Source organism: Megascapheus bottae, chromosome X, assembly GCF_031878675.1.
Source record: "Megascapheus bottae isolate mThoBot1 chromosome X, mThoBot2.hap1, whole genome shotgun sequence".
Lineage (NCBI taxonomy): Eukaryota > Metazoa > Chordata > Mammalia > Rodentia > Geomyidae > Megascapheus > Megascapheus bottae.
Genome location: NC_143547.1, coordinates 91,264,455 through 91,278,123, shown reverse-complemented (window position 1 = coordinate 91,278,123; position 13,669 = coordinate 91,264,455). Strand labels below are relative to the sequence as shown.

The 13,669-nt window shown below is 39.4% G+C and overlaps 1 protein-coding gene across 1 annotated transcript in view; it reads left to right on the top strand.

Moving 5' to 3' along the window:
- Nucleotides 1-13,669, top strand: part of Gpc3 (glypican 3) — a 406,231-nt gene that overhangs the window by 270,200 nt on the left and 122,362 nt on the right. Inside the window, exon 5 of the mRNA XM_090326767.1 lies at nucleotides 6,090-6,215. Coding sequence (XP_090182893.1) covers nucleotides 6,090-6,215 — 126 coding nt within the window. The remainder of the gene's footprint in view (nucleotides 1-6,089; nucleotides 6,216-13,669) is intronic.

Here is a 13,669-nt window from a genome sequence, read left to right as displayed (position 1 = left end):
GAAAAGCAGACAAAACCTGTAGCTTTGGCTCCTCTGGTTGTTGGGACAATGCACCTGGCCCCATGGTGTTTTTCACTGGTCTTTGCAAACTAAAGCATCCAAGTCTGAGATGTAGCTTTTCTTTCTGAATCCTCTGGCAGAAGAAGCAAACAACATGAGTTGAATGTCTCAAATAGACACTGTAAACCCTCTTAGGGAGGGAAAGAAGTGGGAATTAAGATAATCATTTGCTAAATGCATTGCATCCCTACAAGCTGGAGTTTGTGGGAAATTTTGTTCTGGTAGCATTAGGGCACCTACAAATTTCTCCCACATTCCTGCCCAAGTTCCATCTTCAATGGTTCAAAATAGGGTCATCGGAAAGGGACCCTATTCTAGTATTGTATCTGTAAATGTGGATAGGGACCCTATTCTAGTATTCTATCTGTAAATGTTGTGAGCCGGCTATCTGAATTTGATAATGAGTTGAAAAACCCTTTGCCTTATTAAAATAACAACACAGAAAGAAAAGCCAGATTCCTTTGGTGGCATTCAGAAATCATCTGCTTGTTTTGTCTGCCCCCAACTGGGTAAATTTGCATCACACAACTAGTCATAGAAATAGCTTAGTTCAATTGAAAAGGAATTTTATACTTAATGAGTGGTCTATATATGGAGTCTGAGTTCCTTGAGGGATAAATATTGAAACGACCTCTCAGCAGATTTAAAACAACAATGAGAGAAGAAGGAAATCCACAGGCAGTCCAATCAAAATAGAAGCAAGCATTCTCCAGTATTTCTAGCACTCTTTTTTTTGTTAGTCCAAAGATCTCCTTCACCACTTCCTCCATAATAGTATTGCCTTTGGCATCTTTATATCTCTAATACTGTTTTTATAGGCTGCAGGAGCCATAGCTTTCTCTTTTCCAAACCCCAAATCAACCGTCTACCATGAGCTTACCTTCAACTGTTAACCAGTGATAAAACTCTAGTCCTTCACCCTTGTGAAATTAAAGCTATGTATTCCTGCGTATCTTTTCCTCTCTTTCCTCTGAGACTTGGTGTAAAGGGGCAATGGGTGAAGTGTCTCTTGGAAATGACCTAAAGAAATGAAAAAAGCCAATCTCAACTTCCTGGTCTCAAATCAATGCTTCCTGCCAGTGTCCCTCAGACTGCAGCTCTAGGTTTGGTAAGATAGCTTTGTAAGTTCAGTAACGCCTTCCTGAACAACTTAACAGGGTTGTGCCAGGCACTGGTAATCCTACAATCCTAGCTATTCAGGAGGCTGAATCTGGGGACTGCAGTTGGAAGCCAGCCTGGGCAAGAAAGTCCATACGACTCTCATTGCCACTGAATCATCAAAAGCTGCATATGGAATTGTGGCTCATATGGTAGAGTGCTAGGCTTGAGATAAAGAGACAGTGCCCAGGCCCTTGAGTTTAAACCCCAGATTCAGCACATACGCATGCACATGTGCACATACACACATGTGAACATGCCTACAGAAAGACATGAGATATCCTGAGTTAACCTGATGGAATTTGGAGTCTGATGAATGTCACTCTTGTCTATACTCTACATTCGTCAATCCCTGCTGTATACTCAGCATTGTTCATAAACGATTGAGCTCTGGTGAATGGAGGCGCTCCTAGGCGAGTACACAAGACAGATACACCAATGAGGAATTTCAGATACTAAAGGTAATTGCTCAGAGCTATGTTCAAAAGATCATTACATCACATCAGCCACATATCAGATGTGAAACTTAGCCACCATCCTGAGAGAGTTACCAAAGGTCACTTGAAAAACTGACTTTTGAACCTAACTTGAAAGAAAATAGAAATTCAACAGATGAAGAAGGGGAGACAAGACTGGTCTAGGGAATGAGATAGGGGAACGTATGTTAGTCTCTGGTACAGCAACAAGTTAGCTTGAGGTCAAACTGTAAAAGGCTTCCTCCACCAGAAGTAGTCCAAAAATATCTTACCTCTTCCTAATGTATGTGCGTGTGTGTGTGTGTGTGCATGTGTGTGTGCACACGTGCTCACATGCATGTAAGCACATGCACATGCCTGTCCTGGGGTTGAACTCAGGACCTGGGTGCTGTTCCCAAATTTTTGTTCAAGGCTAGTGCTCTACCACTTGAGCCACAGCTCTACTTGTGGCTTTTCAGTGGTTAATGGGAGGGAAGATACTCAAAGACCTACATGCCCTGACTGACTTCAAAGTGTAATCCTCAGATCTCAGCCTCCTGGGTAGCTATAATTGCCAGGACATAGTCTCATTCTAATTTTAATCACTAAGTTTATGTACTGATATGCATTTTCAATTTTTAAACATAATAAGCTCCTATTACATTAAGAAAAACAAAAGAACCTTAACATTAAGGGAAAAAAACTTCAGAATTTTATAGTCAAGGATGAAAGGTTGCTTTTGCTTGCAATGGTTTGCAGTTAGCACTTCTTTCATGGCTGCCCAAGCAAATCACTGCAAGAAAGCAAAAGTAACCCCCACCCCCACCTCAAGAAAAGGGGCTGTCTGGTTCCAGCAGCAGTATTACAAAATGGTTCTTACATGCAAAGGAGCCCTACCTAGCCTTTATTTTCACATTTAACACACCGAATGGATGTATCTGTGAAGAGATTTTCCTGAGCAGACTGCCTTAAACAAATGTTGAATGTGTCCTAAGGCTCCACTGTTTCTGTCAATAACATGGTTGGTATGTCCTTGTATGGTACTATGCCAAACACTCCTATATGTTGCCTTTTTTTTTTGCTAGTCCTGGAATTGAACCCAGAGCCTGGGCACTGGCTCAGAGCCTCTTTGTGCTCAAGCCAGCACTCTACCACTTAAACCATAGTTTAACTTTGGGCATTTTCTGATTAGTTTATTGGAGATAAGAGTCTCACAGGGACTGGGAGTTTGGCTTAGTGGTAGATTGTTTGCCTAGCATGCACAAAGACCAGGATTTAATTCCATGGTACCACATACATAGAAAAAAGTTGGATCTGTTACTGAGGCACAAGTACTAGAGCTCTGGCCTTGAGAAAGCCCAAGGACAGTGCTCAGGCCCTGAGCTTAAGCCCAGGACTGGCAAAAAAAAAAGTCTCGCAGACTTTCCTACTTGGATTGGCTTTAAACTGTGATGCTCAGATCTCAGATTCCTGGGTAACTAGAATTACAGGTATTACCCCTTGGGTGCCTGGCATATGCATTGTTTTATTGAATCATCCCAGCAACTTTAGATGACATCAGTATCTTCCTTTTATAAATAAGGAAACTGAGTCTCACAGAAGTTTAAGATTCATCTAATAGTTTACTGCTGAGTAAGTGAACAATTAGCTGGAATTAGAAATTCAACTGGATCTGAGTCCAAAAGCAGTGCCCTGGACTAATACAAGTTTGAAGGGACAGTTCTGAGAGCCTGGACATAATTATAACATGATCACCAGATTAAGCTATATTATAAATTTAAAAATAATGAATTCAGTAGTAAGCTTTAAAAATATGGTGTCCTTCCTGTGGTGTAGAGATAAGGACTAATACTGTGTAAGATGGCTTCATATTTCTCCATCATACTCGTCACAAAAATTCCCTGAGTTCTAGAATGTCATGACCCAGACTGTGTTACATTTACTGTATTCTTCCTGGTTTCCTTATATTGTTCTCTTGGCCCTTCCTTTTCAACTAAAGTTGGAGGTTGTTGGGTTAATGGTAATTCCTCAGCCTTCTGAGGGACTACAATTTAGGTTGCGTCTTTTCTGAATCATCTTTAACCTGTCAATTATCTTTATAATCCACTAAGAAAACTATGAGGGTTGGAAAGTAAGGAGAAATGATTTTCAGCTTCTAGGGAAATCAAATTGGAAGGCACTGCTATAGGTTCCATTTTTCTCACTCTGTGTTATGCTGGAAGCATGGGTATGGAGGCCTAAGGGAAACCCTTTCATTAAAAAGAATACCATCGTTTCATAAAGACAAATGGCCACATATCATTTCCTTATGGAGGGAGTAGGGTGGGGAAAAGTCAGCCTCAGCCTTTAGTCTTTCATTTTCCACTCTTGGAAACTGTATTATTACCTTGTAAAACAGGGCATCTTTCCTATTAGCCATTAATTGAACCCATCTTTTTCCTGAGTGAGAAACTCTAATGGTGACTTTTATTTTCAGAGTTCTGTATGGAAGTGGTTCTCTTTGAAGATTTATGGTGCTCAGACACCAAGATAGGCTATGAAGGGAGGATGGGTTCAATGGGAAGTAACTGTTGGGGTAACAGACTTTATCTATGCCAATAACCTTTCTTGAATTGCTCTGTCCATCCTCTGAGCTTTCCTGTGACCTAAGCTTTTGTGAGCATGCACTAAATCTAGTTTGTTCCCTCTCTTCCCACCCTCCTCTCTTTTCTCTTTTCTTCTTTCTTCTGTCTGTCTGTCTTGTTGAAATAAATCATTTTATGATTATAATATGCAAAATGGCATTAAGGACAAAGAGGTCCCCCCTGTGCAAATAACGTGGAAGCCTCTACCTTGTCCAGAGGCTCATCCATCAGGCCAGTCTGCTCTTAGCCTGGTGATAGTATTTGAAAAATTTCTCATGACCAGAAAATTTCCTGACCAGAGTCTTCAAAACCTTTATGTGCACTTAGGGTACACATAGTTATAAAGAACACTGTAACTTTAAAAGCATTGCTTTGGAAACTGAAATGGTAGGACTGGGAATGTGGCTTGGTGGTAGAGTGCTTGTCTAGCATGTATGAAGCTCTGGGCTCAATTCCTCAATACCACATACACAGAAAAAAAGCCAGAAATGGTGCTGTGGCTAAAGTGGTAGAATGCTAGCCTTGAGCAAAAGAAGCTCAGGGACAGTGTCCAGGCCCTGAGTTCAAGCCCCAGGATTGGCAAAGAGAGAGAGAGAGAGAGAGAGAGAGAGAGAGAGAGAGAGAGAGAGAGAGAGAGAGAGAGAGAGAGAGAGAGAGAGAGAGAGAGAGAGAGAGAGAGAGAGAGAGAGAGAGAGAGAGAGAGAGAGAGAGAGAGAGAGAGAGAGAGAGACAGAGAGAGAGAGAGACAGAGAGAGAGACAGAGAGAGAGACAGAGAGAGAGACAGAGAGAGAGACAGAGAGACAGAGAGAGACAGAGAGACAGAGAGAGAGAGGAAAGAGGAGGAGGAGAAGGTGAAGTGTAATTGTTTTTTGTGTAGGCTCAGACATCTATTACAGAGATAGTTAACTAGTTTTTAAAAAACATGTTCACTTCTTTCCAATCTCTCATATTTTACTTTGTTGCATACCTACAACTGAAAAAAGGTAATAGGCAAGTAATGTTACCAGTATTTATGGGTGTATTTATACACTTACATATACCTTATGATCTCTCTTAAGACACACACACACACACACACACACACACTGATCTCTCTTACACACACACACACACACACACATGCACGTACACACAGATACATACTTAGAAACAGCATAAAAATCAAAGTATGCAAATAATAAGATATACTAGAGCCCTCTCCCTTTTACTTGCCCCCACAATACACAACACAACCAACAACAATGACATTGTCCTCTTTTACCAGGCCTGAGATTCTCCAACCATATTATTGGGATCATTTCATAGAGCGTGTTCTGTTCTGAGCACCCTACGATTCTTATGTGTAACCATTAGCCACAGCCTTTATGGAAAGAGGCCATCTCTCGGGTAATAGCATTGTAAATTACAATCAATGCACTCAATTACATGCAGAAACCAAAATACATGTTGTGCTCCAGTGTGCCTTATAATCAGCATATTTGAAAATGTAAGTAATAGCATTCTGATTTTAAAAAATAACTGAAACATGTTAGAAGATAGACATCAGAATTAAAGCATATAGAACATCTTATATGGTAGACAACTTTCTTCTCCCTCTAATATGATTTTATTGATTTTTAAAGAAAAAATAACTTAAATGGTGGCTTTGTAGCCAAGCATGTATTTAAAAATTATTTATTGCTCTAATCAGCTTGGCAAAGCCTTTTTGTCATGCTGATAAGGAAATTAAACTTTTCTCATACTGGGTTTACGCTTGCCTCTTATGCACAGATGTTTTGTTTTTTCCTGTAGGGAACTCATTCAGAAGCTGAAATCGTTCATCAACTTCTACAATGCTTTGCCTGGCTACGTCTGCAGCCATAGCCCTGTGGCCGAGAATGACACTCTGTGCTGGAATGGACAAGAACTGGTGGAAAGGTAATTGCCTATGAATGTTAACTCATAGCAATGTTTTAGAAATCACCCTACATTCATTGTTCTGAAGGGTCATTAAATGTCCTGCCTTCATGAAGGTCATAGGGAAAAGTCTATTCAACACATACTAAGAAGCAATGATGATGGTCCAGTTACCATGTATAACTTCTTGCTCTCATAAAATTTACAAACTTTAGCCAGGGACTGGTGGCTTACACCTGTATTCCTAGCTATTCAGGAGGCTGAGATCTGACAATCATGGTTCAAAGCCAGCGAGGGCAGGAAAATCCAGAAGACGCTTATCAGAAAAATGGAAGTGGCACTGTGGCTCAAAATGGTAGAGCGCTAGTCTTGAGCAAAAGAGCTCAGAGATAGAGCCCAGTTCAAGCGTTCAAGCCCCATGAACGATTCCCTGCCCCCCTAAAAATATTACAAACTTTGAGGTAGATAGGGAACTATCTAGTGGATGACATTTTAAAATTATAAAGCATAAAACAGACTCTTCTTATGTCTTCAACTTCTTGCATCTTATGTGGGCTCTTATTTCATTTGAAGAAATCATATTAATCATATTTGCCTTTTATTAAGTATTATTACACACCATGCTAAGTAACTCTGTCTTTACAAAAATCCCATGAAACAAATATTGTGATTTTCTCCACTGTACAAGAGTGATGGAAAAAAAGAAAGAGGGAAACACTACTACCATTCAGTGAATTTTGTGTGTGCAAGGGTCTACTAAGGTTTGAACTCAGGGCCTGGGCACAGTCCCTTAGTTTTTTTGATCAAGGCTGGTACGCTACTACGTGACCACAGCTCATCGGCTTTTTGCTAGTTAATTGGAGATAATAATGAAGATTAATTAGCCTGAGCACCACAATTCTCAGTTCTCAGCCTCCTGAGTAGCTAGAGTTACAGGCATGAATCATGAACACCAGGGTGAGTATTTGTTAATACCATGTATGCTAACTGTCAGCAACTTTGAAGAATTTGCTCGTCGGTGACAAGAAAATAATTTACATTCATTTATTTAACAAATAGTTCTTGAACACTTTCTAAGTGTCAGGCATCTTGAGGTGAACAGAACAAACAAGATTTCTCATCCTTAGTTTTTATTCTAGTGATTTTCCTAACCTCGATTGCTTTGCATCTATGAGGAATTGCTTGCAATTAAGACATTAAATCAAGATTGTAGACTGTTTAAGAAACCACCTAGAGTTGCTAAACATACTTTGTACAATGTTTGTACAATGTTTGTAGTATGTTGAAGAGAATACGGAAGACACTTTAAATTGAGTTCTGAGTCTTTCGCTAATTGGTTGTTTAAACTCAGTAAAGTGACTGAATCTCCTTAGGCCTTGAATTTTCCCCATTTAGAAAAAATAACTGAGTGCTGGTGGGTCATGCCTGTACTCCTACCTACTCAAGAGGATGTGATCTGAGGATTGCAGTTCAAGACCAGCTCAAGCAGGAAAGTCTGTAAGACTTTTATCTTCAAGCAACCACCAGAAAACTGGAAGTGGAGCTGTGGTTCAAAGTGGTAGAGCACTAGCCTTGAACAAAAGAACTCAAGGACAGTACCCAAACCCCAAGTTCAAGCCTCAAGATTGATCAAAAAGATTAGATTAGAACCTATCTGACTCTAATATTCTATGTGATTTTCCCTATCTGTTCATTCATTCATTCATTCATTCATCCCTTCAACATGTATTAGATGTATGTTGGGTACAAAGGTAGGTGCTAGAAATAAATGCTACAAACAGCTTAAATTCTAATGGTCCCAAGTTCTACAACTAATCCAAAATATGACAGAAAAAGGCTCTAGAGTCAAATGAATTGAGTTTTTATCTCAATTCTGCTACTTGCTATATGTGACCTTGAGTGAGTCAAGAAACTTACAAAGTCTACAGATCCTCCTCTATAAGTAAAGACATCTAGAAGTGTTATTGTAACTATTTAGTAAAGTTATAAAATGCACTTCGAGGGGCCGGGAGTTTGGCCTAGTGGTAGAGTCCTTGCCTAGCATGCACTAAGATCCGGGTTCGATTCCTCGGCACCACATATATAGAAAAAAAAAGCTGGAAGTGGGGCTGTAGCTCAAGTGGAAGTGCTCTAGCCTTAACAAAAAAGTCCAAGGACAGTGCTCAGACCCTGAGTTCAAGCCCCACAACTGGCAAAAAAAAATGTACTTAGAAGACTAGCACATATTGAAGCCTTAATTCATGTCCCATGTCTTTCCCTCCTTTTAAATATTCCTCTTCCCAACACAAGATGGAGCACATGCCTGAAAACAGTTTGTTTCCTATCTTACTATTGTATTGACACATGAGAACAAGATTACATGACTTTGAGTGTTGCATTGAACATGCCTGAAGATAGTGTTACCTGCAGCAAATATGAATCAAGCCCCATGCGGTCCACTTCACTCAAGACACTGGACATCTTAAAAGCTTACAGGCAAAAGCACTTGAGTGCTATGAAAATAGTTTTCAATTGTAAGAGAAAAGCAGTCGAGATATGATTTTCTAAAATGTAAATGATTGCCTGTGTACTTGTGGTTCATGCCTATAATCCTAGATACTCAGGCAGCTGAGAACTGGAGGATCATAGTTTGAAGCCAGCCTGGATAGAAAAGCCTGAGAAACTCCATCTTCAATTAACTGACAAAAGTTGAGCTAGAGGCATGGCTCAAGTGGTAGAGTGCCAGGCATGAACAAGGAAGCCAAGTGAGCTTAAGGCCCTGAGGCCAAGCCTTTTACTGGAAGAAAAACATGCTTTAAAGTGGAAATAAACACTATATTACTTAGGGAAAATATTTACAGCATTTGCATAAATTTCATAAGAAACCATTCCAATGACTCGTCTACTTTTCTGGTACTATGATTTTTAAAATGAATAATTTGAATACTTCCTTGTTTTAAGTAATGTATCTTGTAACTATAGTTCCTTATTTAAAAGGAAAATTTAATTTATATTTGTTTACTAATATATTCATTTATTTATTTATTCATCTAACAAATATTTGAGCACCTCATGTACCAAAAGCTGATACTAACTTCTTTGTTGTGATTTTTAAAGCACACAAAATCTGGCTTGAGTTCTCTTCAGTTTCTTAAAGAAAATAATCAAAGGAGCTAGCTTTACTTAATTCAAAAGAATATCTTCCCAGGCCTATGTATTTTAAAGTAGTGGAACTTTTGTTGAATTTTGCTCCTATCATTTACTTCATTGCCAGTAAGTATACTTTTATAAAGGATGGTGCTTTGCAAGCAAGAAAGCACAGCCAAATGGTATAATCCAAAGCTTGTTGAAATTGAATGAATCCAAGTGAGCTAAATGACATTTGTACTATTACACCAGCCATGTTAACTGAAGAAAATGGGTGCTACTGGAGCTACAATACAGGGTTCTTTGCACACTAGTCGAGTGTTATATCATTGAGCTGTTCCCCAATTCATGTTCATTAAAATTTTATTTGGTCAGTTGTGGGGCTTGAACTCTGGACCTGGGCACTGTCCCTGAGCTCTTTAGCTCAAGGCTAGTGCTCTAGCCCTTGATCCACAGCACCACTTGTGGTTTTCTGGTGGTTAATTTGAAGATAAGAGTCTGACAACTTTCGTGCTTGTGTTGGCTCTGAACCACAATTCTTGGATCTCAGCCTTCTGAGTAGCTAGGATTACAGGCGTGAGCCACCAGCGCTCAGCTCATTAAAATTTTTAATTGAATTTTCTCTCTTTACCTTGGAGTATTAAACAAAACAATACAATGAATTGGGATATATAGAGAAAAGCTTTTTATTTCAGGCTCTCATTTTTTTTTAATCTATCTAGGAAGAAAGGGATGAAGCAAAGGTAACAAAGAGGAGAAAAGGAGGGAGGGGGAAGGAAGCAAGGAAGAAGGGAGGGAGGGAGGCCATATCTCTATTCAAAATAAGGGGAATATTATCTAAAAAGCAGCAACTCTTTGCTTAGTAACCTTGGGTTCTAATCAATTTATATTACTGACCTAAAGTAATTCCTGAGTCTAGGGAATAGTGAATAGGGAATAGTGTCAAACTAGATTTTTAAAAATGTCTTTAGGAATAAACACTTAATAATATGGTGTTCTCTAGCCTGAAGACATGTCTCTGTGTGTATCATTTATAAAGATTGCCTTTATATTCATATCTCATCTAGTGTGAAAATATCTTTTCAGAGCTTTTCATTGAATTTCTTAATTAACTGTCTTAAGTCATGATTGCCACGTTAGACTGTCAGATGAGTTATCAGTTTATCTTTCTAGATTGGATTGTATGTTCCTTTGAAATTATTTTCCCTCAAGAAAAATTATTAAAAAATCAAAAATCCTACCAAGGAATCAAAGTAATCATTGGAAGTATTTGATCAAATGAAACTGGATTATTTTGTAAATTTATTGAGCTATATCTTTGCCAACTAGGTTTATCAGAGCTGTTTATGACCTCCTATTACATATATACATATTACTCAGGTTTTTGTGTTGTATGCCCTTCCTGGGGCTTGAACTCAAGGCCTGGACTCTGTTCCTAAGCTTCTGTGTTCAAGGCTAGCACTCTATCACTTGAGACATAGCTCCACTTCTGGACTTTTGGTGGTTCATTGAAGAAAGGAGTGAGTCTCTTGGAAACTTTTTTGTCCAGGCTGGCTTTGAACTACAATGCTCAGATCTCAGCCTCCTGAGTAGCTACAATTACAGGTGTGAGCTACCTGTGCCCAACATTACAGAGTGGTTAACAAACCACTGGCAATAAGTTTATATTTCACATCCTTTCCGTTATACATCTCTTGTTAATGCAGTCCATTGCTAGACAAAGAAAGAGAATGTTTTTTACAGATCTGGATTCAGGAATATCAGTTACACTGCTCTTTTGTCTTCACTACCACATCCCCCTCCTTCCACCCATCTTAGCTGGAGATAACATGATTTCCAGGGTCTCACTTCAAAATCTTCAAATCAGTACACCTGGCATCATAACACTCAGGAGGCTGAGGCAGCAAGGTTACAAGTTCAAGGCCATCCTGGACTCTCTCTCTCATATAGATATAGATATAGATATAGATATATAGATATATAGATATATATGAGATTGATTTCTAACTCAGCTTGAACTTCAGAGTTGAGACTGTATCTCAAAAAAATTGGGAGGGAAGGAAGGAGAGAGGGAGGGAGAAAAAGGGAAAAAGAACATTTCAGTAAATACATTTTGAAACACTTTCAGATCTGTTAAGCCACTGTCTAGATAATGAACTGAAAATGTTATTCATTTTCTAGATAGCTTGTACGAGGCAAGCTCAATTTTATTCTTTAATCAAATTTGCCTTTAAATTGCTCTAACAGGGCTGGCGGTGTAGCTTATTGGTATGCATTTGTCTAGCATATGTACTGCCCTGGATTCCATCTCCAGTAATATATAAGTAAATTAATTAACAGAGAAACAATTGCAACTGATGCATATTTGCAAACCTCTAGTTTGAGAGGAAAAGATGCTATTTTGTCTTTCAATTTAATATTTAGTAATTCAACACATTCAGCACCAGTGGAGCACTAGGCCCTATGGTATATCCACTGATAAATGGAAAAGGGAGTTCAAAATCTACCAAAAAGAAGGAAGGAAAAAAATCAACCAGTCTTCTTTCCCAGTAGCAAAGGAAGAATTCCACTTGCAGGAGTGAGGATCCTTTTTTTCTGCAAGGATTGATTGAATATTTGTGTTTTCTTTGTATTAGAGTTTGAACTCAAGGCCTGGGGACTATTTCTGAGCTTTTGTGCTTTCTGTGGCTGCCACTTGAGCCACAATTCCACTACCACGGTTATTTGGAGATAAAAGTGTCATGGACTTTTCTTGCCTAGACTAGCTTCAAACCATGATCCTCTGAGCTCAGTCTCCTGAGTATCTTGGATGACAGGTATGAGCCACCAGTATCCTGCTCATCTGGATATTTGTAACATCATTTCTTGGGCCATACAAGATGAGAAATACAGGTAGATAGCCAGGAGCCTCTGATGAGAAGCCGATGAGACGCATACATGTCTGCCTGACATGAACCAAATAGTTCCATGAGCTTTATATGGCCTATAAGCCAGATGTTCCACACATCTGCAGGGACACAATAGAAGCATCCATTTGTATTTTGTGTGTGTATACATACATATGCACATGTATCTGTAGCTGTTTCCTTGAATAGTTCCATAACATATGATGAATTATATTCAAGCTGCACAAGTCGGTGGCACCGAGTAATTCACAATGCACAACCTCCGTCCTTATCCATGTCTAAGATATTTTCATTACTCCAAAAGGAAACCTCGTGCCTGTCTATAAGTGATTGCCCTTGCTCTCAGCTCCCAGCAGCTAACAATTGACTTTCTGTCTCCATGCATTTACCGATTGTAGATGTGTCATAAAAATGTAGCCACTCACTTAGCATGATATGTTTGAGGTTTATCCAAGTGGTAGTATTGATTAGTACTTTATTACTTTTTATAGCCAAATGATATCTCATTGTATTTGTGTACGTATACATACACACACACACACACACACACACACACACACACATTCAATTCGTGATGTACACAAAATAATTTTTTTTCCAGTCCTGGGCTTGAGCTCAGGGCCTGAGCACTGTCCCTGGACTTTCTCAAGGTTAGAGCTCTACCACTTGAGCCTCAGCACTACTTCTGGCTTTTTTCTATGTATGTGATATCAAGGAATCGAACCCGGGTCTTCGTGCATGCTAGGCAAGCACTCTACCACTAGGCCAAACTCCCGGCCCACAAAATAATTTTTTAAATGAGTGAACAAAATAGTTAGCTTCTTTTTTCCTCTGTGATCCAGGAAATTCAAGGGAAAATACTTGCTTCTGGTGTTTTTTTATGTTTTGGTTTTGGTTTTTGCCTGTCCTGGAAGATGCTAGCACTGTCCCAGATCCTCTTTGTGCTCAAGGCTAGTGCTCTCCCATTTGAGCCATAGCACCACATCCAGCTTTTTCTGAAGAGTTTATTGGAGATAAGAGTCTCATGGAGGGGCCGGGAGTTTGGCCTAGTGGTAGAGTGCTTGCCTAGCATGCACGAAGACCCGGGTTCGATTCTTGGTACCACATACATAGAAAAAAAAAGCTGGAAGTGGTGCTGAGGCTCAAGTGGTAGAGCTCTAGCCTTGAGAAAGTCCAAGGACAGTGCTTAGGCCCTGAGCTCAAGCCCAGGACTGGCAAAAAAAAAGAGTCTCATGGACTCTCCTGCCCCTTCCAACTTTGAACTGTGATCATCAGATCTCAGCCTGTGTACCTAAGATTACAGGTATGAGCCACTGATGCCAAGCTGTAGTTTTATTTTTCAATTGCAGTTATTTTATGTTACTTTATTTTATATCCTTATTGTAAAGGTGGTTAACAAGAGTGTTAGTTACATAAGTAAGATAATTAGTACATTCCTATTTA